Source organism: Nelumbo nucifera, chromosome 8, assembly GCF_055504915.1.
Source record: "Nelumbo nucifera cultivar China Antique chromosome 8, China Antique-T2T, whole genome shotgun sequence".
Classification (NCBI taxonomy): Eukaryota; Viridiplantae; Streptophyta; class Magnoliopsida; order Proteales; family Nelumbonaceae; genus Nelumbo; species Nelumbo nucifera.
In genome coordinates this window covers 194,930-222,563 of record NC_142656.1, presented here as the reverse complement: position 1 = coordinate 222,563, position 27,634 = coordinate 194,930, and the positions used below count along the sequence as shown (strand labels likewise).

The window sequence follows — 27,634 nt, the reverse complement described above, 5'->3', positions numbered from 1 at the left end:
GTGTAGATCATGTTCAAGCTTATTCTTTGCAACTCCTTTAGTGAGGACATCAGCCAACTACAATTATGAAGAGACATAAGGCAAACAAGCTTCTTCGGTTGTTACCCTTTCTCTTATGAAGTGCCTATCAACTTCAATGTGTTTTCTCTTGTCATGTTGAATTGGATTATGGACAATATTGGTTGCAGCTTGGTTGTCACAATATAACTTCATAGGTTCCTCTGCTTTTATCCTAATCTCACTCAATAGGGACCTAACCCAAAGTAGTTCTGAGATACCATGAGCCATGGATCTATATTCAGCCTCTACACTTGATCTAGCCACAACTGCTTGTTTTTTACTCTTCCATGAAATCAAGTTTCCACCCACAAAGGTATATACCCTTGATGTAGATCTCTTGTCATCTAAACAACCTGCCTGCACTTGTATAGGACTCCAATTCCAAATTTTCATGGTCTGAGAAAAGAATACCTCTGTCGGGGTGCTACTTCAGGTATGCAAGTATTTTTTCAATGGCTTCCTAGTGCTGAACTCGAGGTGCATGCATGTACTGACTCACAACACTGACAACATAGGAGATATCTGGACGTGTCATACACAAACATAATAGTTGACCTACCATTCTCTAATATCTCCCCACATCCTTAACCAAATCACCACCTACAACATTAATTCTATGATTTGGGTCAATAGGAGTATCTGTTGGTTTGGTTCCCAACTTCCTAGTCTCCCGTAGTAGGTCCAGTACATACTTCCTCTGAGAGATGAAAAATCCCATGCTTGGATCTTGCAACCTCAATCCCCAAGAAGTATTTTAGCTCACATCAATCTCCTTCAGATCATTTCTGGTAACTACTATATCATCCACATACACAATTAGAATTGACACAAGTGCATCTCTCCTTTTCACAAAGAGGGTGTGATCGGACTAGGTCTGTGTGTACCCAAAACGGATAAGTGCCCCTCTGAACCTGTCAAACCATGCCCTAGGTGACTGTTTCAGACCATACAATGATTTTTTCAACTTACCAACATTTTCATAAAAAGCAGTTGGGATGTCCATATATACCTCCTCCTGCAAATCACCATTAAGGAATGCATTTTTAACATCAAGGGTATTCGAACTGAACTCATCTTAGCAACTGGTGCAAAGGTCTCCAGATAATCAACACCATAGGTTTGTGCATACCCTTTTGCAACCAACCTTGCCTTGTACCTCTCTATATGCCATCATCCCTGTATTTTACAGTGAACACCCATCTACATCCGATTGTCTCCTTATTTGGAGGAAGATCAACTATCTACCAAGTTTGGTTCTTAACCAAGGCTTCTATCTCTTCTTGCATAGCTATTTTCACTCGGGTTTGGAGAGAGCTCCAGTAACATTCCTGGGTATAGACACAGAATCCAAGGAAGAAAGGAAGGCTCGGTAGGAGGATGATAAGGCATTATAGGAAAATTGGTGTGAGATGCAATGGGTAGTAAACTCTCTTCCCTTTGCGAAGTGCAATGGGAAGATCAAGGTCAATGGGACCAATTGCAACAATAGTGTTAGGTACAAAAGCATTATTATCAGGAAAAATAACAGGCTCAGGCTCAAGGGGAACACTTGGAATTGTATTTGTCGAATCTGGAACCTCAAAAGGACTGATAAAGATTGGTGCAAGTTCTTCTAGTTGAGCATGTGTGGAGTCAACCCTCTTCTGGCGGTAGCGCTGATAGTGTTGTGTGGCTGCCCGTAGTGGATCAGGTAATGGAACTGATGGAGGTGTTGATGGTAAACTAACGGAGGAGGCAAAGGAAGAGGAACAAACTATGAGTTCTCCCCAAAGCTCTCCCCTTGAGGAGAACCACCAGAGAAAAAGAAAGCAGACTCAAAAAAAGTAACATCCATAATGACAAATCTACTCCCCGACACAGATCATAACAACAATACCCCTTTTGGTTTTGAGCATACCCAAGGAAAACACATTTCTTGGCCTTAGGATCCAATTTCTTGCGATGAGGGCCAAGAATGTGAACAAAAGAAACACACCCAAAAACCCTCAAAGGTATATGAAACACCTCCTGATTCGGAACAAGAAGACTGAATGGCACATTAAACCTCAAAGTACGTGAAGGGACACGGTTAATCAAATGCACAGCTATGAGAACTACATCCCCCCCAAAAACGAATAGGAACTGAAGCACACACCATAAGATTTCTTGCCACCTCCACAATGTGTCTATTTTTCCTCTCTGCTACTCCATTCTATTGTGGTGTATATGCACAACTACTCTGATGAATTACACCATGCTCCAAAAAGTATGTGGCGAAATTCTTCTCAAAATATTCTCCGGCATTATCTGATCTAAAGACCTTAGTTCTCTCACTCCAAATTGTGTGAGAACCATTTGGTGGAACTGTCATACCAAATTAGGTACCTCATCACGGGATCTCATCAAATGTCCAAGAATACCATGTGTAGTCATCCACAAACAAGAGGAAATAACGGTAGTCACCCATGGAAGGAATATGATATGGTTCTGTACATCATCCGTACATCAGTGTGAACAACATCGAAAGCAAAAGTACTTGTATTACTTGATTTAAAAGAATGTCTACAATGCTTTCCCAACTGACAACTTCCACACTCCAAACTAGATAATTGGATAGACTTAAACAACTTTGGAAACAAAAACTTTAATGATCTGGAAGAAAGATGACCTAACCGATTATGCCAGAGCATAATTTGACTCACTGACTCTAATCCACTACTATTATTGCTATTAACATGGTGGCTCTGATGTCTCAGTATCTCATCCAAAAGGTAGACTCCATTCACCTCATGACCACTCCCAACGGTCCTCTTTGACTCCAGATCCTGCAAAACACAATTAGTAGGGAGGAAGGTCACTAAACAATTCAAATTTTTTGTCAAAGAACTAACAGAAAGAAGGTTAGTATGAAGTCTAGGGACATGTAAGGCAGAAGATAAAGTAATATTATTGGTCACTCTAACTATCCCTTTCCCAGCAATGGGGACATGTGAACCATCTGTTGTAGAGACTTTGTCTCTACTAGAGCACAATTGGTAAGAAATGAAAATGGTAGGTATGTTAGTCATGTGCTCAGATGCTCCTGAGTCTATAATCTAGGGAGGTCTCTCCTTACCTGAGGTGGATGCATAATTTGCAGTTGCATATGAGCTACCCATATGAGCAAAAGAGGTGGTATGATTGTCTCTTACACTCTGTTGTCCATCTGAAGAGCTAGAACCGGCTAAATCCTTCTTACTCATAAGCTGTCCAAACTTTTCCAATTCGGTTCTGACTGCTACTACTGCAATGGTCTCCCAATCAGCATGGGTAAGGGATCTCGAAGAGTCTCTTGTAATTGTCACATTTGCATTTCCCTTCTTGTTCTAGCAAGTGTCTCTGATATGCCTGGTCTTCTTACAATAATCACACACCAAGTCCTTGTCCTCCCTCTTAGTCTCATTGCTCCCCTTGTCTCCATTTGGCTTGGGTCTGATTGTACTAACCATAGCAGACTGATCAATCCCAGGTTGTCTCAACATGATATTCCTCCTACTCTCCTCTCCAGAAACAAAGGCATAGGCTTGAGAAAGTGTCACACTCTCTCTAGAAAGGATATGTTGCCTAGCAATGTCGAATTTAGGGTTTAACTCGGCCAAGAAGTCAAAAACCCTATTCTTCTTTACCAACTTCTGATAGGTTGCTACATCATTCACACTTTCCCAAACCACAGTTTCTAAGTGATCTATCTCCTGCCAAAGGGTTTTCAACATGGAGAAATACATGGCAAGAGGTTTATCTCCCTATTTTATACTAATCACCTGATTCCTTAACTGATAGACTCTGACTACATTCTGCTTCTGGGAATAGGTTTTAGTCACTCCATCCCAAATCTCCTTTGTTGTATTAGCCCATAGAAAATTTTTGCCAATGTGGGGTAACATAGAATTACATAGTCAGGACATCACCATGTCATTCTCTTGTACCCACCGGGAGGAATCTGTATCAGGTTTCTTTTACTCCCCAGTTATGTACCCTAGTTTTCCACGAGCACCAATGGCCATCTTGGCTGATTGTGCCCATTCTAAATAATTTATACCATCCAATTTAACTATGGTAATAATTCCATAACCAATTCAAAACCAGAATTCTGCTCAGTACTCCAGCCCTCCATCTCGGCTTCAAACAATTCAAAACCAGAAACGCACAAGGTAGAAAGTCTCTAAGATCATATTGATCTCACTCACAATGGCGGCTGACCTTTCTGGAAGGAGAAAACCCTATCTGGAGAGAAAACCCTGTTCTCCCACCGTCTCCCACTAGAGAGAAGAGTGACTCGATCACTCTAGAAAGCTTAAAAATATCCAAGAACCCAACCGCCCACTCTAAAAACCCTAGAAAGTCCAACAAGGTCCAAGCGCCCAAGATCAAATCAAGAATGAAGAGTCCAACTTTCCTAGGATTCTTCCCCGCACTCCAGTTCTTCTTGATTTTGATGCCAAAACATAGATAACCGTCTTGATGATTGAAATACACCAAAAAATCTAAGAAATGGGCAATCTGAAGTAGATCAATCAGCCCTTTATCTCCTCATGCAATCGGTTGATCTAGGGTTGCATGGGAGATCTCCCTAACCTTGCTCTGATACCAAGTAGAAATCTTGCTGAATTAAAAAATCTGTAAAAGAAAAGATGTTTTCTTGAAGAAGAGAAGAGAAAAGAAGAAGAGGAAGAGGTTTGAGAGAGAAAAGAGAGCTCATAATCTGGCAAGTGGAGTACAATGACAAATATGCCCTTATAGGGCGGCAAGCATCTAAAACTGCATAAAACACTTAAAAGGCAATCAACAAAGGGCCCAACAAGAGTTTCGTGGTCCCCACTTCCTATCTAAACAATAAACATATAAAAGATTACTATTAATTCTGCACAAAACTGATTAAATCCTCAACAATTATCATGGAAGTCTAGCGGGATATACTTCTCTTGCAAACACCTCTTCATCTCCGCCCATCTACTAATAGGATCATTACCTCTATTTTCTAGTTGTTGCTCAAGAGTTCTCCACCATACTTTAGCATGACCTATCAACTTCATTTGTGCAAATGTAATCCTTTGTTTGTCAAACATATCATGCCAACCAAAATATTCTCCTAGTTCAGCAACCCAATTAAAAAATGCTTGTGGATCATCATCTCCTTTGAAATCCGGTATTCCCATTTCTCTTCCAACATGTTTGAAAACTTTACTCCTGTAGTCAACATAATTAGATCTATTTTTTTCCACCATCTTCTCAAATAAGTCAACCAGAGACCCTTCGTATGGTTCAAAAACCCAATCATCATTGATTCTAGATTTGTAAGATTGTTTAGAAGATACCCTAGGCCTATGGAATCGGTCACTTTGTGAGAACATAGTGAATAAACCATTAGCTCTGATACCAAACTGATGTAGGACTAGCTCAATTATAGTCCTTAAAGAATGTTTAATGGTCTTCTTTGATCAGAAATTTATGGATGTTGATGGCTGTAATGGCTTCTTGAAGGAACAAGAAATAAAATAGGAATAGGAAGAAGAGAGAAAATACCCAGAATCACTTACGGGGTGCCTAGAATCACTCTAGGGTATGGGAATTGTTCACCATAATTAGCATAAGCTAAAGAAAACTCAATAAACTTCATCTGTCTTTATGTAAAATATCCATACATATTTATAGACTCCAAGCTCATAATAATCCTAGGAGTCAAATTGTTAGACTCATAATAGTCCTAGGAATTAAACTGTTAGACTCAATAATCCTACTAGGGCTCAAACTAAGTTGCCATATCCTATTTCAATTCAAAGAAGAATCAATAACTCTAATCCTACTTATGCAATGACTCTGAAATTTTAAACATAAACAAACTATAAATAGACAAATTAGACCCTATCATTGGACCCTACAGAAAAATTGTAAAATGGCAAAAATATCCCCAGTGCCCAAAAATATAGAAATACATAAAATTTCACAAAATTCCAATTTTGACTCTTCGGCTCCTGCATGACTGCACCAATCATCCACATAAACAATGAGAGATGTGAGTAAATTTCTAGATCTCTTAATAAATAATGTATGATCAGATTAAGCTTGCTTGAGACCAATCTGAACATGGGTAGTCCTAAAAATCTGGCTCTAGGAGACTGCTGGGTCCTATTGTGAGAGACCTGCAGGTTGGAGCATGGGTCATTGGAGGTGACTTTAAAACTATAAATTCTATGAGAAAAAGAAATAAGGCTATCTAAAAACATGGCAAGCATTAAAACGTTAAGCAGATGTATAAATGACTATATGCTCAAGGAAATCCCATTATTGGATGCAAGGTTCATATTGTCTAATATGCAAGCAAACTCCATTTTCTTGAGTTTGGGAGAGTGAAAGGCAAATATATCCTACCTTCATCAACAACAGAGCGATGTTTCAGAGGATACAGAACTGATATTTGTACCCTTCATGTGTCCATCCTATGCTTCAAGGATGAGAATGGCAAATAATTTATTCTTGTCTTGTTCCTTGTAACAAATATATGGAGACATTTTTCTCTTATTTAGTTGTGCTGGGGCTACTAAACTAGATGTGTTTGATCTCTTTGCTTCTCAGCTAACTCCTTCAAAAACAAAGGGGAAAATTGATGTGGCAATGCACTAGAGCAGCAATCCTTTGGAGCATATGGAATGAATTGAATGAAAGAATCCTTAGGAGATGGGGAAAAGGGTTTGTGGAGCCTCGGCGCTTTGTGAGAGAGACAAATGGCATCAGAAGTGAACATCTTGTTCAGGAGGACCTGGAGATCAGAAAACTTTCTTACAAACAACTTTGCAAGAGAGATGTACTAGGGAGAACCTTGGTGTAGTTCTGTTTGTTATGTTTGTTAGTCTCTCGTATCTGGCCTCTACAGAGATACTTTAGATGATGTCTTCTCTTATCAGTCTTTTCTTGAATATGTTTGGACCTTTTCTATTTTGCTAATGATCATAAAAGCCAGATTTTTGGTGGATAGTCTATGAATTTCATTATAAAAGCTAACCATAACATGGATTTGCAGTTCATTCATCTCTCTTGGTCAACTGAACAATGGTCTCTTGGATAAACCTCGGATGGATTATGAAGCTACTGGTGAGGTATATTACACTAAAGATAACTTGGATTATCACAAAAGGAGGTTTAGTGCATGTTGCAGAATTGTTTGTTCAGAACAGATTATATTCCAATTTTCCAATGGATTGTCTTTTCTGCCTAGGGTTTAAGAGAAGCTGTTAAGAATAGTGACATTGCTGCAGTCAAGAGGTTATTGAGTGAGGTATGTCCATTATTGCTTCACCATTGAATTATGCACTATGCTCGATATAAGACAAATTGTTTATGTTGACAGGGTGTGGATGCAAATTACTGTGACAAGCAAGGATTGTCTTTGCTGCATTTGGTACGTTCTTTACTTTGTTTCTTCCTTTTTGATCAGTAACATGACTATTTATTAACAGCATGGTTAGGCTATAGCCTCTAGTTGAGTGCATATGCCTCAAGGTGAAGCAGTGCCTTTTTGCCTTGAGGTTATAGCATCATGTCCTAACTATGAGCTTAATCCTTAACCTTGCATGGTGTAGAGTGAGACAAAACATGAGTTGCAGCCAAGGCATAAGCCTCATTTTCTAGCAGTCCATGATTTGCCATGTGTAGAAAACTTTGTTTATTTCTTTTAAATTCTTTTGTTAAAATAAATTAACATAAATAGTAAATAAATAAAAGTGAGATTGAAGCCTAGTTTCTTTAGCCTCGTAAGGGCTCTTTTTGTAAATACTCACATATGTATATATAGACCAATCAAAACCCACCCATGGATTTTGATAAATAACACATGATTGACTACCAAGTTTATGATACTAGTTGATTGGTCAAAAAGTTTTTCGGATACCATATCCTTCCGATATCATAGTATGTATGTATGTATATATATATAGTTTTCAAGGCGCCAAGGCGAGGCTAGGCGATAGGGGGGTGCATAGGCGATGGATTTTTTTTAAGTGAAAATCACATATCCTAGGGTAGTTCCCTAGGTTCCATAACCAACTCTCTTTAATAACTATTCATAATTTTCATAAGAAAATTATAAACTTCATGTTTAAGTCTAGAAAATCAACATATTAATGAGAAGAAAAAGAAGAAAGGAAAGAAAATTCAAAAAATATAGGGGCTGAACCCCTATTTTTGTTATAGGAAAAGAAGAAAAGAAAAGGTGGAAGAAGAAATGTGTTGATTAGACAAAATTTTAAGTTCTTCCCTAGTTCCCTCACTTATTGGTTCAGATTTTGAAGTCATTGAGGGTTCAATACAGCAGTTAGCAATGTTTGTATTGATTAAACCCTAACAAATAAGAAAATAATAAAAAGAAATTAGTTTATAAACACAAAAAATGAATACTTTTCTTTAATAATGTCTATTTTATAATTATAATCTCAAAAAAATAACAATATAAAAGTATTTTATTACATAGTATGCAAAACTGCTTGGCGACTGGGCGAGGTGAGCCTCCAAGGGCGCCTTGTCGCCTAGGTGTCACCTTGACAACTATGATATATTTTGGCTCTTGGGGTGGGGTCAATTCATTCTGATTCACCCCTGATTTCTGGTGTTCCTTTCTCTAGCTCAAACCGGCTGTATGACATGGTATTAGAGCAGGTTACTCTATAATCTATGTTTGCTCCATGCTCACTCATTAATCAAGGGTTAAAATGTCGATGTCGATGGAAATGTTGTTTACCCAAATATAGGACATATGTCGGTAATGTCAGTGATGTCGGAAATGTCAGATAGAAATAATGTAAAAATTATAGATATTGGGGAAATATTATGAAATATTTGGAAATATGCAATGATATTCTGTAAAATGATAAAAGAAACATTAATACACCTTTCCAGACTATTATCTTCTATGATGCACATGTTCTTGTTCTAGTAAATAATTAGAATTAAATCATGTAAACAATATAAACAAATTAATATTTTTATTTTTAAGAAAACTACTTATTTTATTCTAATAAGTAATTAGTTTAAGTAATATTTTTATTATTATATAAAATATCTTACTACTTTTTGTTTTTATGAATATTTATCTCAAATTTTAACTTTCTTATTATTATTCATTTTTGTTACTTTTATAATGAGGGTCTAAAATATCACCATATAAATTATTTATTAAATCATATAAACTAGATAAACCATTTAATATTTTATTATTATAAAAATATTTCAATTCGTGCATTTTATTTTATTTTAATAAGTAGTTAGTTTAATCGTTTGCTTTTTATGAATATTTTATATTTTATCTTAAATATTAATTTTTTTATTACTTATTCATTTTTGTTGGTTTTTATAATGAAGGTCTACAATATTACTATAGACTTTCATATAAGTGTAATATAAGACTATAAGAATATATTAAAGATTCTTTTTATAAGTTTTCTATTAGGAGGTCTATAGTATTACAATAGACCCTATTGCATTGTAACATCCTTGTAGTTATGTTTTAAAGATTCCATTTAAAGGCTTGCTTTGTGGTGGTCTATAGACTTAGATAGACCATCATATATTGTAGCATGTCTTTTATAACATAAACTAAAACATTTAGGCTTAAAGGTTCATTGTTCATTCAAACCTTCAACCTGAAACTTCGAAGACTCTACAAAGACTCAAAGATGCAGTTCGAGGATTTTAGGAATCCAAAGATGAAGACAAAGAAGCAGAAGAGGAAGATGAAGACATGCATTCTTCTCATTCTCGAGCCCTCAATTCCACTTCTTTGATCAACCCTAGCCCTAGGTCACTCTGTTCTGCGATTTCAACTAGAGACATCTTCTTAGAACTCTCTTGGATGGCATCTGCTTGAAGTGAAATTTGATTGGTTGTGTCGCCCTGGCCAGTTTTACTCACTTAGAAAATTTCTTTGAGATTGGACAAGTTTTGGAGGAGTTTTGATCTCCTCTCCAGGGCGGCAGCAGATTTCTTTTCCTTCTTTGGACTAGTTCATTTCTAAGTGTTCATGCAAGCTTCTAGAACTCCACTTCTGACTGCCATTGGTCCAGACTGAGTTTCTCCAGACATAGACCACTCTTCTTTGAGTTGTTCGTTTGAAATCACTTGGAGGTTAATTTGAACTGCACAAAATAGTTTCCTTTCTAGAAAACTTCCCATATCAGGTTGGTGAATCCCTCTGTTTTCTCAATCAATTGTTTATTATCCTTGGAACCCTAGATTTGGCGTTATTTGGGTATTCTCACTTCTCAATTTCATGGTATAGGTTCATAATCGGTTCTAGAGGGTATTCAATCCTCTCCGCAGTTCAATAGTCCTGAAACACTTGGGTTTGAACTGTGAACACTGAATACTACCTGGTTGGATTTGTTTTGGGAATTTCTTGGAGGATTTTGTTTTCTCTATAGGGTGGTTTATCTCTGTTACTTGTCCGACTGAAGTTGTTTAATTATACATATCTTCTGGACCTGATTTCTCTACTGTTTATCTACATTGCTTACTTCAGCCTTGCTGTCAAGGATTCTTTTTCTGAGAAAGTCCTGTGTTTGATTGATGTGATATTACTTTCAATATTTAAATTGTTTCTGAATCAAGTAAAGTGGTTAGCCACCTTGAAAAATAAATATCAGTGCTGCTACTTTACTCTCTAGACTGTTTTTATTTATTTGTGATGGCTGAAATTTGATGGAACCAACTATAGCATGTGGAAGTTCCATTTCGACTTCTTTGTTGAAGGAAAGTGACTTGAAGGCTATTTGAATGGAACTGTTTGTAAATCCAATGAAACAGACACTAAGGCCTTTACACAATGGAAGCTGGACAATGGGAAATTAGTCTCCTGGATTCTCAGCTTTGTTGTACCTCACATTGTTGTTCCCATGAGAAGACAATGAACAGACTATGTGATTTATTCCTATTTGAAAAAGGTTTATCATCAGTCCAACTTGTCAAGATAATATCATATTGAGTCTGAGATTTTTGCTTACTGCCAGGGGGACAAAAAGATACAGGAATACTATGCAGGCTTTATTAATTTATGGGCAGAATATAAACCGGTTCACATTGATCCTTTTGATTCCTTAGAGTGTGTTAAGTATCTACAAAAGCATTTTGAGAAGAGGAAGTGAACTAGTTCCTTATGAGACTGAGACCTGAATTTCAAATAATCAGGTCTAATATTTTGAGTAGAAGCACCATTATGGATTTAGACTATAATGGGAGAGTTGCTAAGGGAAGAGACTAGACTCATGACTGCTATGAACATAGAAGGGAAGCAACTTGATTCAGAGGTAGATATAGTTGTTTCACGCTATGGTTTGAGTTCGGTTTCAATCAAGTGTATGGATCTTACACTCTGACTCAAGGGGAGAATACAATGATAGAGGATTTTTGGTTTATTTGAAACATCATGGCATACAAGTTCAATGGAGCTATCCAGACACTCCTCATCAAAATAGTGTGACATAATGGAAGAATGGCCACATTCTCAATGTTGTATGTGCCTCCCTCATTTTGGGTAGAGGTTGCTAGTATGGTTGTGCAGTTAATTAATTATATTCCTTTATTGGTTCTTGCTAACATGTCTCCTCATTAGAAAATGTTTGGTTGCCCTCCAAATGTTTTTCATCTTCATGTTTTTAGATGTCTTTGTTTTGTGCATCTTCCCTCTCGTGAGCATTCTAAACTTTTAGCTCAATCTGTTATGTGTGCCTTTATGGGATACAATCCTAACCACAAGGGATATCTTTGTTAGGATTCCTTTGTGCATCGTATTCGTATTTCTCGAAATGTGGTTTTTCTTGAGCATCTCTTTCTTTTCAAGAGTAGCCAAGCTATCTATACCTTCTATTTCTATTTTGTGTGACTTTGATTCACAAGATGCTTCGTCTTCAACTGTTGTGAAGGATCTTCTCATCTTTTCTTGCACGCAAGTTCGTAGTCTAGTGCCTGCGTTTACAACCCCCTTCCTCCTGGTTCCGATCTTCGGTCCGTTTTAGACACCCCTATAAGTGACACTCTTGTTTCATATTCCTCTATTGTTCCTTCTGTTCCTCTGTGTTGTTTTACTCGTGTTTCTAAACCACCTGATCGTATGGTTTTCCTTCGGACCATAGCTCATTTTCTGTTGTTTTGTCTTCCACAGATATTCCCCACTCTTACCAATAGGCCATTAGTAGTCCTCAATGGAGGGATGCCATGGATCAATGTTTTAAAAACCAACCCAGAAATGTAATTGCTTTTGCCTCTATTTTTTGGGTCAATAGTTCAACCGTTTGGTCGAATAGTTCGATCCATGAAATCATAAATGTTTTTATAACTTAATATTTACTTTATCAATTATATAAGTCAATTACAGAGTAATATTTATTATATTACTGAGAATCCAATACCAAAAAAATTATTATAATACTGAATAACATCTGTAAATGAATAATATTGTATATTTTAATTATAGATCAATATTTAAAACTTTAAAAGAATATTATATATTTTTCCCTAAATCAAATAGTTGATTCTTCGTTAAGTAGAAGAATCAAGGAATTGAAACAAGTTATAAATCAAGAATTCAAAAATGAAGAAAAAAAAAAGAATGACTCAAAACAAATGTATGAGAAAAACTTATAAAAAAAATAGAATATGAGAAGTACCTCAATATTTTTTCCACTTTGACTGATGCCTTGTTGGTTCCATTATTGCAAACCTGCAACAACACTTTACTCAAGACTGAAGATAGTGGTTGTAGCGTCGCCCATTTGTTCATATTTCACCACCATTGAAGATGATTAAAGAGGAGAAGAAGATAAATTGAGTCGGTTTGGGAAAAGGAAGATGGGATTAACATAGAAAGAAGAAAAAGTGAAAAAGGTGAAAGAAGATAAGAGCTATAGATGGTAAGACAGTGAGAGAAGAAAAAGAAATGGGCAAAACCCAAAACAGAGAAGAGAAGGAAAACCTTGAGCTTATATTTGATTTGTCGAATAAGACAAATAGGATGTATATGTCTTTTTAATTTTTTTTTTATTTTGGGTTTATGTAACCTGCTAACCACTACCTGAGTTCAACGGTGTAGTGGTTCAATCATCCAGGTTAGCTGTTTTTTTACCTGTTCAACGTTTTTTTTTTTTTCAAAAAGAGCGATCTGATCCAAAACCGGACTCGGTGCATTGACCCCAACCGTCTAGTCTAGGCTGATTTTTAAATAATGCGATGGATGCAGAGATTCAAGCTTTGCACGAGAATGACACTTGGGACCTTGTCCCAACTCTTTCAGATATCTCTATTATTGGGATCTAGTGGGTCTACTCCATCAAGTTGAAATCATATGGCTCTCTAGATCGATATAAAGCTTGGCTTGCGGCTCTGGGCTATACGCAAGAGTATGGCATTGATTATGAGAAGACATTTGCTCCAATGGCAAAGATCACTACAAGTCGTGTTCTTTTAGCCCTCTCTGCAGCACACTCTTGGATTATTTCTCAATTAGATGTGAAAAATTCTTTTCTACGTGGGCATCTAAAGGAGACAATATATATGAAACCCCCTTCGGGGTAATGTAGTGATCCTTCTCATGTCGGTTGAAGAAATCTCTCTATAGGTTGAAGCAAGCCCCTCATGCATGGTTTGAAAAATTCAGGGGTGTTGTGAATGTTGGGTATAGCCAGAGTACTTCTGGTCACTCTCTTTGTTTGGAAAAGAACCCAGGTGTTACAATTCTCCTTTTGTATGTAGATGGCATGTTGACTAGAGATGATATAGAGTGAATTTAGGAGCTCAAGTATCTTCTTCACAGTTCCTTTCACATGAAGGATTTGGATCCTCTTACCTATTTCTCAGGACTTGAAGTCCAAAGGAGTCATTGGGGATATTTCATTTGCCAACACAAATATGCCTCTAATCTTGTCAAGTTGATTGACCTTACTGATGATAAACAAGTTGATACTCCTTTGGAGTTCAATGCTAAATTGTCCAAGTCAGAAGGTTCTTTACTCACTAATGCATCCTTCTATAGGCAACTTATCTCATCTATCTCACCTTAACATCTCGCACACGATTTAGGTTGTAAGTTAGTTTGTCTCTGCCCCTCCTCTATCCCATTTGATTGTTATACATTGGATTGTTCGCTATGTTCGGGGGCACCTTATCCCAAGGACTATTCTTCTCTTCGTCCTCTCCTATCCAATTGAGGGCCTATGCTGATGCAGATTGGGCAGGCTGCCCCGCCACCTGTCGTTCCACTAGTAGGTGTTGTGTCTTCATGGGTGACTCTCTTAGGGCTATCAATGGGTTGGGTCTACTTGACAAAACTGAACTGACCGAACCAATTATGTCAATTCTGGTTCAAAGTTCTATCCCATTGGGTCGGTTCTGATTCTTTATTGTGTGTCCTGATTATTATCGGTTCGGGACCGGTTTTGGATGTCCCGGACCGACTAAATATCATAACATATAAGATTTCCATTGAGGAAGGCATTCTTCACATCCACCTGATATAGAGGCCACGAATGGTGAGCAACAAGAGACATAATCACTTGGATGGAGTTCATCTTAGACATAGGTGCAAAAGTCTCTTGATAACCAATCTCATATATTTGAGTATACCCTTTTGCCACCAACTTAGCTTTGTATCTTTCGATTGAGCCATCAGCCTGATGTTTAACTATATACACCCACTTGCAACCCATTGGGACCTTACCCTTGGGGAAAGGGACAATCTCCTAGGTTTGGTTCTTTATGAGGGCCTCCATTTCCTAGTTCATAGCATCCTTCCACTGTGGGGACTACACTGCCTTTGTAACATTATGAGGAATAAAAACAGTAGTAATGGTAGAGATACAGACATAGTATGAAGGTGATAGGGCATCATAAGAAACATAGTTAGTGATGGTATATGTAGTACACTTCCTTTGTCCTTTTTAGATTGCAACTAGCGGGGATTCGTGCGATGCATGGGATTTATTAAGAGAAAGTTAAATAATAGAAAGGGTCATATAGTAAAATACCCCTTGTAGTTTCATGGATTTACTAAAATCTACCCTATAGTTAGCATTTTACTAAAACATCACTTATAATTTGCAATGGATTTAATTAATCTTCCATTAGATAACAGTGTTGACCCTAATGTTCATTTAAATAAATTTAATCAAAATAAAATAAAAATAAAAATACCATTTTTGCCCTTAATAAGACACGGGAAGCCACTCTATTGGCTATATTTGGTCAATTTTGTTTTTATACAAAAAAGTGTTAAGGGTATTTTTGGAATAAAAAATCATGGGCCTAATGGCAAAACAAACACTCCTTAATGAAAGGTTGATTAAGTAAATAAGTTGTAAAATATATGGGATGTTTTAGTAAAATGAAAACTATAAGGTAGGTTTAAGTAAATATGTAAAACTATAAGGTGTGTAGGAATGGCAATGGGGCGAGGATCATATTCCCCATCCTCGATCATCGATCCTCGACGGGGATGGGTTCCACGTAGGGACCCGAATCCCCAAAGGGTTTTCAGATAATAGTATTTTTTTAAAATAAATAAAAAAATTCAATTATAAAGTGTTTTAAATATGTTTTGATATAAATAATATAATAATATATTTAATATAAATAACATTTAATATTTGTATATATATATAATTGGGGTCAGGGTGGGGCGGGGACCTCAAATTATTATTAATTTCAATATTATGTTATAATTATTTTTCTGCTTTTTAGAATTTTTTTAAATTTACTAAATAATTTCTTTATTTTGACTATTTAAAATCTAGTTATGTTAAATATTTTTTATATTTAAAAATATTTAGTTATTTAAATACGTAAATAATATGTAAAATATTTAAATTTGAAAATATCAATTATTTATTGAATTTAATTATCCATAAAATCATAATTTATATTATTACTACATAATTTCATTATTAATTTTGTAATATATTAAATTATTATTATTTTCAATATTATGTTTTAATTATTTTTCTACTTTGAATAAACTTTTTAAATTTATTACATAATTTCGCTTTTTTAACTATTTAAAATCTAGTTATGATAAATATTTCGTTATTTAAATATTTAAGTAACCTATAAAATATTAAAAACTTTTTGTTATTTGAATCTTATTTATTTAAAGCTATTACATATTATTAAATATTTAAAAAACATTTAAATTTTTAATCCAGAAAAATTAATTTAAATTGTTAGTACATAATTTCGTGATATATTTTGTAAAAACATAAAATTATTTTGTGTTTTTAATAAATATTTTAAAGTTATTATATAATTTTGTTAGAATATTTAAATAATTCTTAATTTTTTTAATCCAAACCTTCTTTATATAGATATAGATAAAAAGTAGGGGAGAGGATAAATAGGAATTAGAGATAATTTAGGACAGAAACTTCCTACTAAATTAGAGATAACTTTGGAGATAAATAGGAATTAGAGATAATTTAGAAAATAAATAGTAATTAGAGATAATTTTAGAGAATGTGGGGGAGGTAGTTTAGGAGAAATTTTAGGAGAAGAGATTATTTAGGTTATTAGGAAAGTGCATCTCATTGGTTGTTTCAAAAATGACATGAAATAAAAAAAAATAAAAATTTCAAAAAAAGGAGAAAATTTCTTGACTACTTTGTTTTAATATATATATATATATATATATATATATATATATATATTGGTATGGTCAAGGTCATCTTGAGAGATCTTTTTTGGGATTATAGCATATAGGGGCAACTTTTGGGCCCTAATATCAATAAAAGTAATAAATTTAATAAAATTTCAAAAATAAGTTAACTTTTTAAAAATAATATAAAAAGGGACAAAGTTACTGTTGATCTTCTTCTTCTTCTTCTAGATTATTCTTCAAAGCCACCCGCCGCCGCCTCTCGCCCACCTCCACCTCCGCCTCGAGAGGTGGGCGACGGCGGCGCTGGTCTACCATCCGCCATGAGCAGTAACTATATTTGATATTATTTTTAAAAAGTGGAGGCGTGCCGGAGGCGGCAGCGGGCAGCTCTAAAGAAGATGATGAACAGCAACTTTGCCCCTTTTTGATATTATTTTTAAAAAGTTAACTTATTTTTGAAATTTTATTAAATTTATTACTTTTATTGATATTAGGGCCCAAAAGGTGCCCTTATCTAATATAATCCCATTTTTTTAACGGCAAAATCATTAATAAAAAGGGTTAATTACAATAAAATGGGGAGGTAAACTGTCTTAACTCCCCTCACTTAGCTAGCCCATCTGAGAGTGAGTTAGCACCTCTCTTTACCCAACTATATTTCACCTCCATGTCCCTTGTCAGCCGCTTAATTTTTTTCTTGTCATCCTGAGAGATATCAAGCTCTGTACTAGAAGGAAAAGGAAATTCAGGTTCAAGATTATTTACAGAGTTACCTGGAGCCAAGTGATCAGATTGTTGTGGACCTTCAGCCTCAAGAGCAATCCTTCTTTTGTGTGCAATGAACCACTGTTGTGAAGACCGCTAATGGGGAACAAGAGGAGGAGGAGCAGGGATGTTGCCACTACAAGTAGGATGGGGGAAGACACACTAGGAGTATCAAGGTAGGAACAGGAAACAAAGTGGGGTCCGATCTTCATTGACACTTTCCCCCTAGAGAGAAGGGCAAGGGGGTTGGAAAAAAGGAGTAGACTCAAGAAAGGTAACATCCTTGGACACATACCACCGACCAAAGTGGGGGTCAAAGCACTTGTATTCCTTTTGGACAAGAGAGTAACCAAGAAAAACACACTTGATGGATTGAAGAAAAGGAAAGGAGCAATCAGGAATTGAAAGACTGTGTGTTGCATAAGGCAATACTTTGGCTAAAGACACTGGAAATCTTTCATCAATTCTCCTTTAATGACCTTTGGAGAAATTGGTCAGCAGTAGCAAGGTTCTCACCCTTAAAGGATAAGTCAATTACAAGCTAGTCTCCTCCATCTGAAGGCTCACTGAAGCTGAACTTTGATGGAAGTAGCATGGGTAACCCAGGATTATCCGGAATGGGGGGTGTCTTGAGAAATGAGAAGGGAGAGATTATGTTGCTCTACTCGGGTCCTTTAGGAGTTGGGGACTCCATCAGGGCAGAGCTATTAACTGTTGTACAAGGGGTGCAATTTGCAAACCAGTTGGGGGTACAACATTAGTAGTTGAAGGAGATTCCAAAGTGGTGGTGGGCTGGTTGAAAAATCCTAAAGATGCTATATGGCGCTACAAGAATGAAATGAAGAAATTCAGTTGGTTGACAAGGATCATGTTGGTCTCTTTACAGTGGGTGGGGAGATCAGCAAATACTTTGTTCGGTGTGTTAGCTAAGCAAGGGGTAAATCGGGAAGAATTGTTTTGGACTCAGCTGTGATTCAAGTATTTCTTTCCTAGTTTACTTGTAAGATTCAAGGATGGGCTGCAGCTCGCGCCTCTCCCTAGGATGTTGTATGAATTCACAACTCTAAATCAGCTTTTGAACTAATAAAATTTACTATTATTCATCATAAAAAAACACACTTGATGGACTTAGGATTAAGTTTGAGGCGAAAAGGACTCATATCATGAACAAAACAACTACACCTAAAGACTCAAAGAGGAAGTCGAAGAGGAAGACAAAAAGTAGGATCATTAGGGAATAGAAGTTGATGAGACTGGAAATTTAGAGTCCGTGAAGGAAGCTTGTTAATGAGATATACTGTAGCTTCAACAACATCTCCCCAGAAGTGAGTAGGCACATGCATCTGAAAAAGTACCCCCCCCCCCAATAACTTCAACCATATGTCTATTTTTTTCTCTTTGCTACATTAGTTTGCTAAGGGGTATGGGAACATGAGTTCTGGTGAATTGCCTTTTTTTTTTCAAGAAAGATACATAGATGTTTTTCAAAGTACTCCTTAGCATTGTCAAACCTTATTATTTTGATGTTCTTTTCAAATTATGTTTCCACCATTTTAAAAAAGTTCTGAACAATGGAGGAGATTTCATCTCTGCTCTTCATCAAATATAACCAAGTGTATCTTGAGTAATCATCACTAAACAAGATAAAGTATTTATAGCCACCATGCAAAGGATAGAATATGGGCCCCAAACATCAGTATATATCAAGTTAAAACTTAAAAGCAACATCACTTCTTCTATTACTTGCAAAATATGTAGTCCTACATTGCTTTGAGAGATGACAAACTTCAAATTGTAGTTCTACCTTCCCCTTGAGTCTTAAACTCAGCTCCTGCCATTTCTATAAGAGGTTTATCAGAAGAAACCAGTTCTCTGCAAGACCACCCCCCCCCCCCCTAAAAGAGAAACTTTTGTGCTGGAACAGATCTGGTAATCACCCAGAAAAGGTTTGGAAGCTGAAACTAGCCTAGAAATCAACCAGAAAACAATTTGGAATGTTGAAACTGATCTAGAAATCACCCAAAAATTGTTAACAGTCAGGTCTGGTCGTAGGGTTAAGAAAAACCCTAGAGAAAACTCTGAGAAAACAAAAAAACTCGTAGGGTTAGATAGGTCTGATCTATCTCTGATTGGTGTCGATCTCAAGGAGAAACAAAAACTTACCTAGAAAAACCTGATCGCTACTTCCAATCCCAGTTTGAACCCTAATCTTGATCCTTCTTGCTCTTCTCTGATTCTTCCTAATTACCAGACACTCTCCAAGACTCTACAAGAATCAGCTGATGGACAGATCTTGCTAAACTTCCAGCCCTAGGAAGTTCTCATGCAATTGGCTGGATTAGACACATATGATAAACCCTAACCTGTCTCTGATACCAAGTTGACTAATGAGGACTGTAATCAGTCCAATTCTTGATGTGAATTTAATGAGAAAAAATAGCAGAAAAGAAGAAGAAGAAGAGAGAGATGAAAGAAAGAGTGTGGGTTGACTAGAGTTGCCACCCCACTCAACTATTTATATTAACATCATAAATAAAGCAGCAATTACACTAATGCCGCTACTGCTTACATAAGCAAATAACTAACAAAACTAACATCACTAACAGCAACCTAACTGCAAATATAAAACAGCAAACAAGTAACAGCAGCAGTGGGGATCACAATAAATAACTAACGGCAATATAACAGCACACATTATTGCTCTACATCTCTACAGTTATCTTATGACCTTTATGTAATTGTTTTCCCCTTCTTCTCTAATAAATTTTCTTTTTTATTTATCTCCAAAAACAAAGACTACTTGCAGACTTTTGCCCCAATATCTAAGATGACTTCAATTAGGGTTCTCTAATCCTTGGCAATGAGTTTTGACTAGGCCCCTTATTAGTTTGATGTTAAAAATGCTTTCTTAAATGGGGACTTTTATGAAGAAATTTATGTCTCTTCCTCCTGGCACATATCGTAAGGAAATGCACGGGAAAGTTTTTAGCCTAAAATAAGTCTCTTTATGGGCTTAAATTGTTTCCTAGGGCATGGTTTGAGAGGTTCTGTGCTACCCTCATCAGCTTTGGTTACACTCAAACTTGGTCTGATCACACACTCTGTGTGAACAGGAGAGATTCTCTAATGACTTTATTAATTGTTTAGTTGATGATATTGTAGTTACTAGAAGTGACTCACAGGAAGTTCAAAACCTCAAGAAGTTTCTTAACACTGAATTTGAGATTAAGGGCTTCAGTGAGTTGAGATATTTTTTGGAAATAGAAGTTGCTCGATCGAGAAGTATGTCCTTGATCTTCTTATAGAAATAGGTAAGTATAGACTTGAATCACAAGCTCTTGGCCAATGATGGGGAATTATTAGCTAATAGGGGAGTGTTCCAGAGACTTTTTGGGAAGTTGTTATTACCTTTGCATGACACAACCTGATATTTCCCATGTTGTAAGTGTAATTAGTCAGTTTATGCATGCTTTTGGAGACACGTTTTGTTACAATAGGGGGAGAATTTTGTGTTACTTAGAAAAAAAAACAAGGAAGTGCATTCTATTTGCCAACCATGGACACATGAAGTTAGAGGACTATACAAATGTTGATTGGGCCAGTGGCAAATGACAAGAGACCTACTTCTGGTTATTGTTCTATGGTTCCAGAGAATATTGTTTCTTGGAGGAGTAAGAAGCAACCTATAGTGGCTAGATCATTGGCTAAGGCAGAATACAGGGTTATGGCATATAGTGTTTCAGAGTTGTTGCTGAGATCTCTCTTAGAGGAGTTGGGCATTGTCTGTGATAAATCGATTATGTTATTTTGTGATAATCAAGAGTGTATCAACACTGCTCATAATCCAGTTCAGCATGGGACAAAACATATTGAGGTGGATAGACATTTCATTTGGGAGAGTGTTGCATTAGGGGAAGTGTGCTTGCCATTTGTTGCATCTGAAGAATGGTTAGCAAACACCTTGACGAAAGGAGTTGTACAGCATTATGTAAGCATGTTGGGCATGATTGACATTGATGCCTAGCTTGAGGGGTAGTGTAGAGATATTGGGTCGAATGGGCCCTAATCATCATTTATTTTCTTTATGTTTATTGTTTTATGGTAATGGGCCTCAACTATATGGGCCTGTTAGTCTTTATTTTAGATGTTTATGAGCTAGCCGCCCTACTAAGGGCATCTTTTTAATTTCTCTGTTTATTAGTGATAATTAAAAGTAATTAGGGACTGGAGAGTGATTAATGAACAGCTCTTTTCCTTCTCCCTTTTCTTCCATTATTCTTCTCTCTCATATCTGAACCTATCTTTCACACCTTTCTCATCTCTTTTGGTTATTCTTCTCTTCTAGTACAGATCTGATTTCCTTCTGAAGGGACCAAGGTTCAAAGTATCAGTACACCCCAATATGGCGCTAGGGGTGTATCGGAACTTTAAACCTTGTGCCCATCCATTTTTTTTACTTTTTTTTTAAAAAAAATAGGTCAGGGATAGGTCTTAGGCCTGCCTACCCCTTAAAATTAGGTCAAACTCTCAAGCATACTTATTTAACGTATCGGTGATCCACTGATACGTAATGAAATTTTGAAACTTGGAAGGGATATCTTCTAACTCTGATCAGTGACTGCCAATGAACCACCCTCTTGCTGTGTAGCAGATCTTGTTTTCTTACTTGTTTTGCATGAATAACAAACAGGTTCCTTACCAAGTATTCCATTTTCTCCTTTCTAAATTTCTATTCCATTGTTCTTTTTATTTCTACATATCGTATTAGTGAACCAATTTGACTTTGAGGATATTTACAAGTTTATGGAAATAATAACAATGTTAACTGAGTGCAGGCTTCATTGTTTAACCAAACTGAGATTGCTTTTATTCTCATGGATTATGGAGCAAATCTGGACTACAAGAATGCACAAGGTAAAGTCTAACCAACTTTGTCATCTTATTTTTAGTTTGCTAGATTGGACAAGATTGGAAATCTAGTTTTGGAGGACAATTGTTTGAGTGAATTCTAGAATACAAGCATCTAAATATGGGTGGGCATATCTCTAACTCCATGTATGCTTTAATTAGAAGAGAAAGGGAATTTGACTTTGTGTGGGTATATGTTTTACTGAAATAAGATGTCTAGTTTGTCTGATCAATGGTGAAATATAGTTCAGAAGATGTAGAGTAGAAAGTGAAAAATGATAGGGTTTTCGGATTTAACACTTAGAAGTCATTTTCAATATTTTACTTTATGAAATTTCTAAACAGCAACTAGAAAAGAAAATTATTATTTAAAAAGAAAGATAAGCAAAGGATATAGATAAGCTGTATAATTAAGGAAGTAAAAACATTATAAAGTCATATCTTAAATGCCATCATCAAGCACAGAATTTAACTTAATTTCATGGGTTGGCGGGCCCTTAACAACCTTTTTCCTAAAATAGAAAGTAATCAAGTTATACTTAACTATCATTTCAGTTTTTTGTTAAAAAAGTCATTCCTAACTATCTAATTGTCAAGATGAGTTTAGCACAAAACCCTATCACACTGTTAACCTACCAATTAACTGGCTATAGCTTTGCCATGGGGATTCACTTGTAAACATAAGTAGTTCATATCGGTAATATATTTGATTCCTTTGGGGTGGAAGTCATGTAGAAGACACCTTGTATAATGTATATATACTATTCTGTTGTTTCACAAAAAAAAAGGCAGATTATTCTCTTAGTTCTTCTCTCTTTCATATATTACATATTCTCAACCAAATCCTTAAACCTAGGATTGATCAATTTGCACACCTAACTTTCCATACCCATTCATTTCAAATCATGGACAAACTCATTGTTAGACCTGTTCATGGGCCGGGCTCAGGTTTAGCTTTTGCCAAAATTTGAATGGGCCTGGCCTGAAGCCAGAGCCTGAAACAGTGTAAAATGTTCATGGGCTGGGCTTCAACCCGGCCTATGAACAGGTCTACTCATTATGTATGCAAATTTGATCCATGATTTGTCCTCAAGGACCTTAGAGATTATTTTTTAGAAGATGTATACCAAAGCTTATGCGTCCAAAGGCCTTGGGGTACACAACATTAGTCTTTTTAGGGATTAAAATCTTAGAAGTTCCAAATCCTCTTTCATGAATTCTCCAAAAGCTTCCACCAAACATTCTTTCTAATATCCCAACAATTGTGAAAGAAAGCCGTGGAGAAACCATCTAGACAGCTTTATCCCTTGCAATTAACTTTCTTTAGCTTGAAAATTTTTTCCAAAGCCTTTTCCATCATCCTATCTAAATTGGGCTACTCTAAAAAAGTAAATAAATAGGGCTACTCAAAGCATCTAGTTGTAACAAAGGTTCAAAGTATGAATATTGTTATACCAAAATTTAACATATCAAAAGTTTCTAACAATCAATACTATTTTTAAAAAAAAAAATTATTCCACATTTTCAGTGGAAATGTTACATCAGGGTTTAATATATATAACACTCAAAATGAACAAATCTCATTTATTAACATATTGGTAACCCTGAAAATTGATATATATCATACAAAGATTTAAAACCTCTATGGTGAGATGTACCATATAAAGATTTAAAACGATCCACAATGGTCTTTGCTATCGCTTCCTGATGTGTATTTTCCACTTCATATTTTTCTATAGGTAACGACAAACGTTTTATTTGATATCCTACTCAAATCAGCTGAGCCTTGGTCCCAATCATACGGGTTGGCCATACCCACTTGAATCCTATTCCCCCATTCCACTCTGTTCAGCTCCATATCCGCTGTTAATTTATGAGCCCTTAAATATTTTTTTTCTTTTTTATTGGCAAATTGAACCAAAGGTTTTAAAAGGCTAAAGGTGGAGGCATGATTTTAAATAATTAAAGTAAGAGTGCATAACAAAGTTTGTTAATTTTGTTCAATTTTTTATTGTACTGGTTATTTCTATTTTCTATTTTTATTTTTCTTCAATTAAAAAAAGAATCATAATTATCATTTTTGGCTTATAGATTGGTTATTCCCATTGTCATGAGTCATGAGTGAATTATAAATGGAGATTATATTTTCACATTTAGTACATTAAGACGCAGAGTGGCACATAAGACAAAAGCAAATAGATTTCAGGTTAATGGAGATATTGCGAATTGGGATCTGCTCCTCAAAGAGCGCTCCTTACACCGATCTCACAGCCATATCGCACCGTGTATTGGGAATATCTCCCAAATGAATTATAATTACAAGTATGGGAGATATTCTCAATGTGCGGCCAGAACATGCTATAGGATTGGTGTGAGGAGCGCTAAGTGAGGAACAGATCCGGACTCAGATATTGCGATTGATAAAAAAGTATAATTGCTTTGTTTTATTTGTAATCAACCAAAACTGAAAAATATTTTATATTATTATGATTTTTAATTTTGCCTATATTCCAATTTAGTTTATGAATTGTCACATAAATCATGTAAGTTGGTCGTTGTCAGTTGTCAGTAGTTCGAGGCCTCTCTCATCGGTTTGCTTACCCGTGTAGTTCCATGTAATATTAGTAATTGATCATTGTAGCATCTCTTGGTCAGGGGAAACACCATTGGATTGTGCACCTATAATGTTGCAGTACAAGATGCGGAAGAAGATTGGAGAAGATGGTGCATAAGGGAAGGCCTGTGCCATGTCACGTCATGGTAGAAGCGAATAACCTCTTTGTTGATCTAAATATAATATGTATTCATGCCTTAAATCATCTGCTTCTGTACCTTTTCTCCTGTTAACGAAAGATGTATTCTCTTTCCATCCTGATTCCTGACCACGCTTTGTGATGCTTTGCAAAATAAAAAGTTTGACACTGATTTGCCATCGATCTTTTTTAGTTTTAAATGGTACTATTTCTACTATTTCCTGAATTAAGTACAGATTGCCCGTGAGAAGTGGAACCATGATATACCATAGGTGGTTGATCAATAAAGAAAGGTTTTCTTTCATTTTGTAATAGATGAAACCGTGTAATAGGGATGACAACGGGTCGAGTCCATGTAGACCGGAACTGACCCAACAAGAAATACCAAGGATCCGATAGCCTAGCCTATATAATTTTAGACCCAGAACTGAATCAATCGGTTTTGGGGACAATCGGGTCTAATCCTATTCTGAGCTGATAAGAATCGTGACAATATATCAGGAACTAGAATTGGGACAATACAATTAATTCGGAGTCCATCGGGTCCATCCTGACCGACAGTCCTACCGTGTAAACAAAATAATTTTGATTTCTATTTTTCAAATCAAATCCTGTCAAGATCAAGTTGGGGTATGGGGAATGGCAAGGTTCAAAATATCAGTTTATGATGATGGTGATAGTAAATAATATGTTTTAAATATTTTTTACATTTTTTTATATTTTTATATCTATAAAAATTATTTTTATTTGTCACATTTATTTTTGTTTAATATGATGAATATATGATATTGGAGATGTGTTCAACTGTCTTCTATAAACTTTTTTGTATTTTCTATGCTTTTATGTCTTTTCATATTTTTTTTAATTTTTATTATTATTTAACTATGACATCAAAGGTAAACACATTTTGACTCAAAAAGTTGATTGGTTTAAATTTGTATTTTATTTCAATCTTTAATAAAAACAATTATTCTTTGTCACACTTATTCTTTTTAATATGATTAATTAATATAGCATTCAATGAAAGAACGAGAGTTAATACCCTAAATATAAGACTTAATGAGATGGGTTTAAATGAGGAGAAAGGTAGTCATTCAAATTACATTTTTATCTTTATAATTAGAAAATGACCAAATTAAAAAATTAGGGTATTTTAGTCAAACAAAAAAGTCAACGCTTTCATTTACACATTTAATGTATAGGTAAAATTAAACAAAATAACTCAAGTGGCCAATCACCTTTAAGACTCTTATCTCCCCTCATTAATTCACCATAAACTTTCTCCCATCTTTCTCAATAATTCCTTTAATTATTTTTCCTCATTAATTGTGCCATTAATCCTTTCCTGCAAAAATTCATGCCACTATTTTTCTCTCCTCTCCATTACTCCATTAATTCATTAACTTTAGATATATGTACATTAAATTATAGTTATTAATAAAAATTAATTATATTGAACTCAAAATGTTCAATGATATATTATTAGGTTAAATAATCTACTTCTATTTAAAAGGTAATTAATTTTTAAGTTAATTAATCAATTAATTTGCATTTCATAAGAAAAATTATTTACTTCACTCAACAAATAAAACCAATGTTTTAAAATCTGACTTGGAGGCTAAATAGTTTTTGTCTCTAGACCACAGTTCAATATTCATCTATACATGTATAATATTATATAATATAATTATATTTTACTTTGTGTGTATATTATTTTAGGTATAAATTGTACTTTTATTTAGTTTTTAATTTTTTATAAATAAAAGATCTAAAATTTTAAATTTGAGGCCAAAAATTGAGTTCCTTTTGTATAATGGGGTTGCAAAGATCGCAACAAATTACCCAAAATAAAAAATGTCACCCTAATCTCATAACCAAGCATAATATTTAGTCTTTCAAAAGCTTTCAATGCATTGTATATTGTAACTTGTGACCTAATGACTAGGTCAAAAGGGTCAATGGTTAAACCACCCAAGTTGAACAACTTTTGACCAAATCAATGGTTTTTGACAAAATAGTGGGTTTTAGGACATCTAAAATTACAAATAAGACCAAGTGACAATTTGAATGATCAACCATTTGAGTCAATGATAGGTTGAAGACATTGAATAAAACATTATAGAAATTATAATCTCATTATATTCCATTTAAAAATAATTAAAATTATTTAACCATAGCAAAAGTAATTAATAAATTACTTCAATAAAATAAAAATAATTGTTAATTATTATTATTGATAAAAATATTTGTATTAATATAATAAAAATAAATTAAATGATAAAGAGTACTAACATAAATTTAAAATTAATATCCATTTAAAATTAATAACCCCCCATTGTTTTGAAAAAAATGTGCAAATATCTTCCTTTCATTAGCGTTCCAAATGGAACATGCTGATGTAATGTATTAATTTTTTAAAATACCAAACTTACTCTTAACGAACTTCATTCAAATGTAAATTTACTAAAATAACTCAAAGAAAAAACGTTTACTTTGCCTAAGAAGA

At 35.2% G+C, this 27,634-nt stretch overlaps 1 protein-coding gene across 1 annotated transcript in view; it reads left to right on the top strand.

Moving 5' to 3' along the window:
• Positions 1-25,311, top strand: part of LOC104590426 (Ankyrin repeat family protein) — a 47,105-nt gene extending 21,794 nt beyond the window's left edge. Inside the window, exons 6-10 of the mRNA XM_010249093.3 lie at positions 7,097-7,172; positions 7,292-7,351; positions 7,424-7,474; positions 22,303-22,381; positions 25,031-25,311. Coding sequence (XP_010247395.1) covers positions 7,097-7,172; positions 7,292-7,351; positions 7,424-7,474; positions 22,303-22,381; positions 25,031-25,107 — 343 coding nt within the window. The 3' untranslated portion in view covers positions 25,108-25,311. The remainder of the gene's footprint in view (positions 1-7,096; positions 7,173-7,291; positions 7,352-7,423; positions 7,475-22,302; positions 22,382-25,030) is intronic.
• The last annotated feature ends 2,323 nt before the right edge of the window (positions 25,312-27,634 follow it).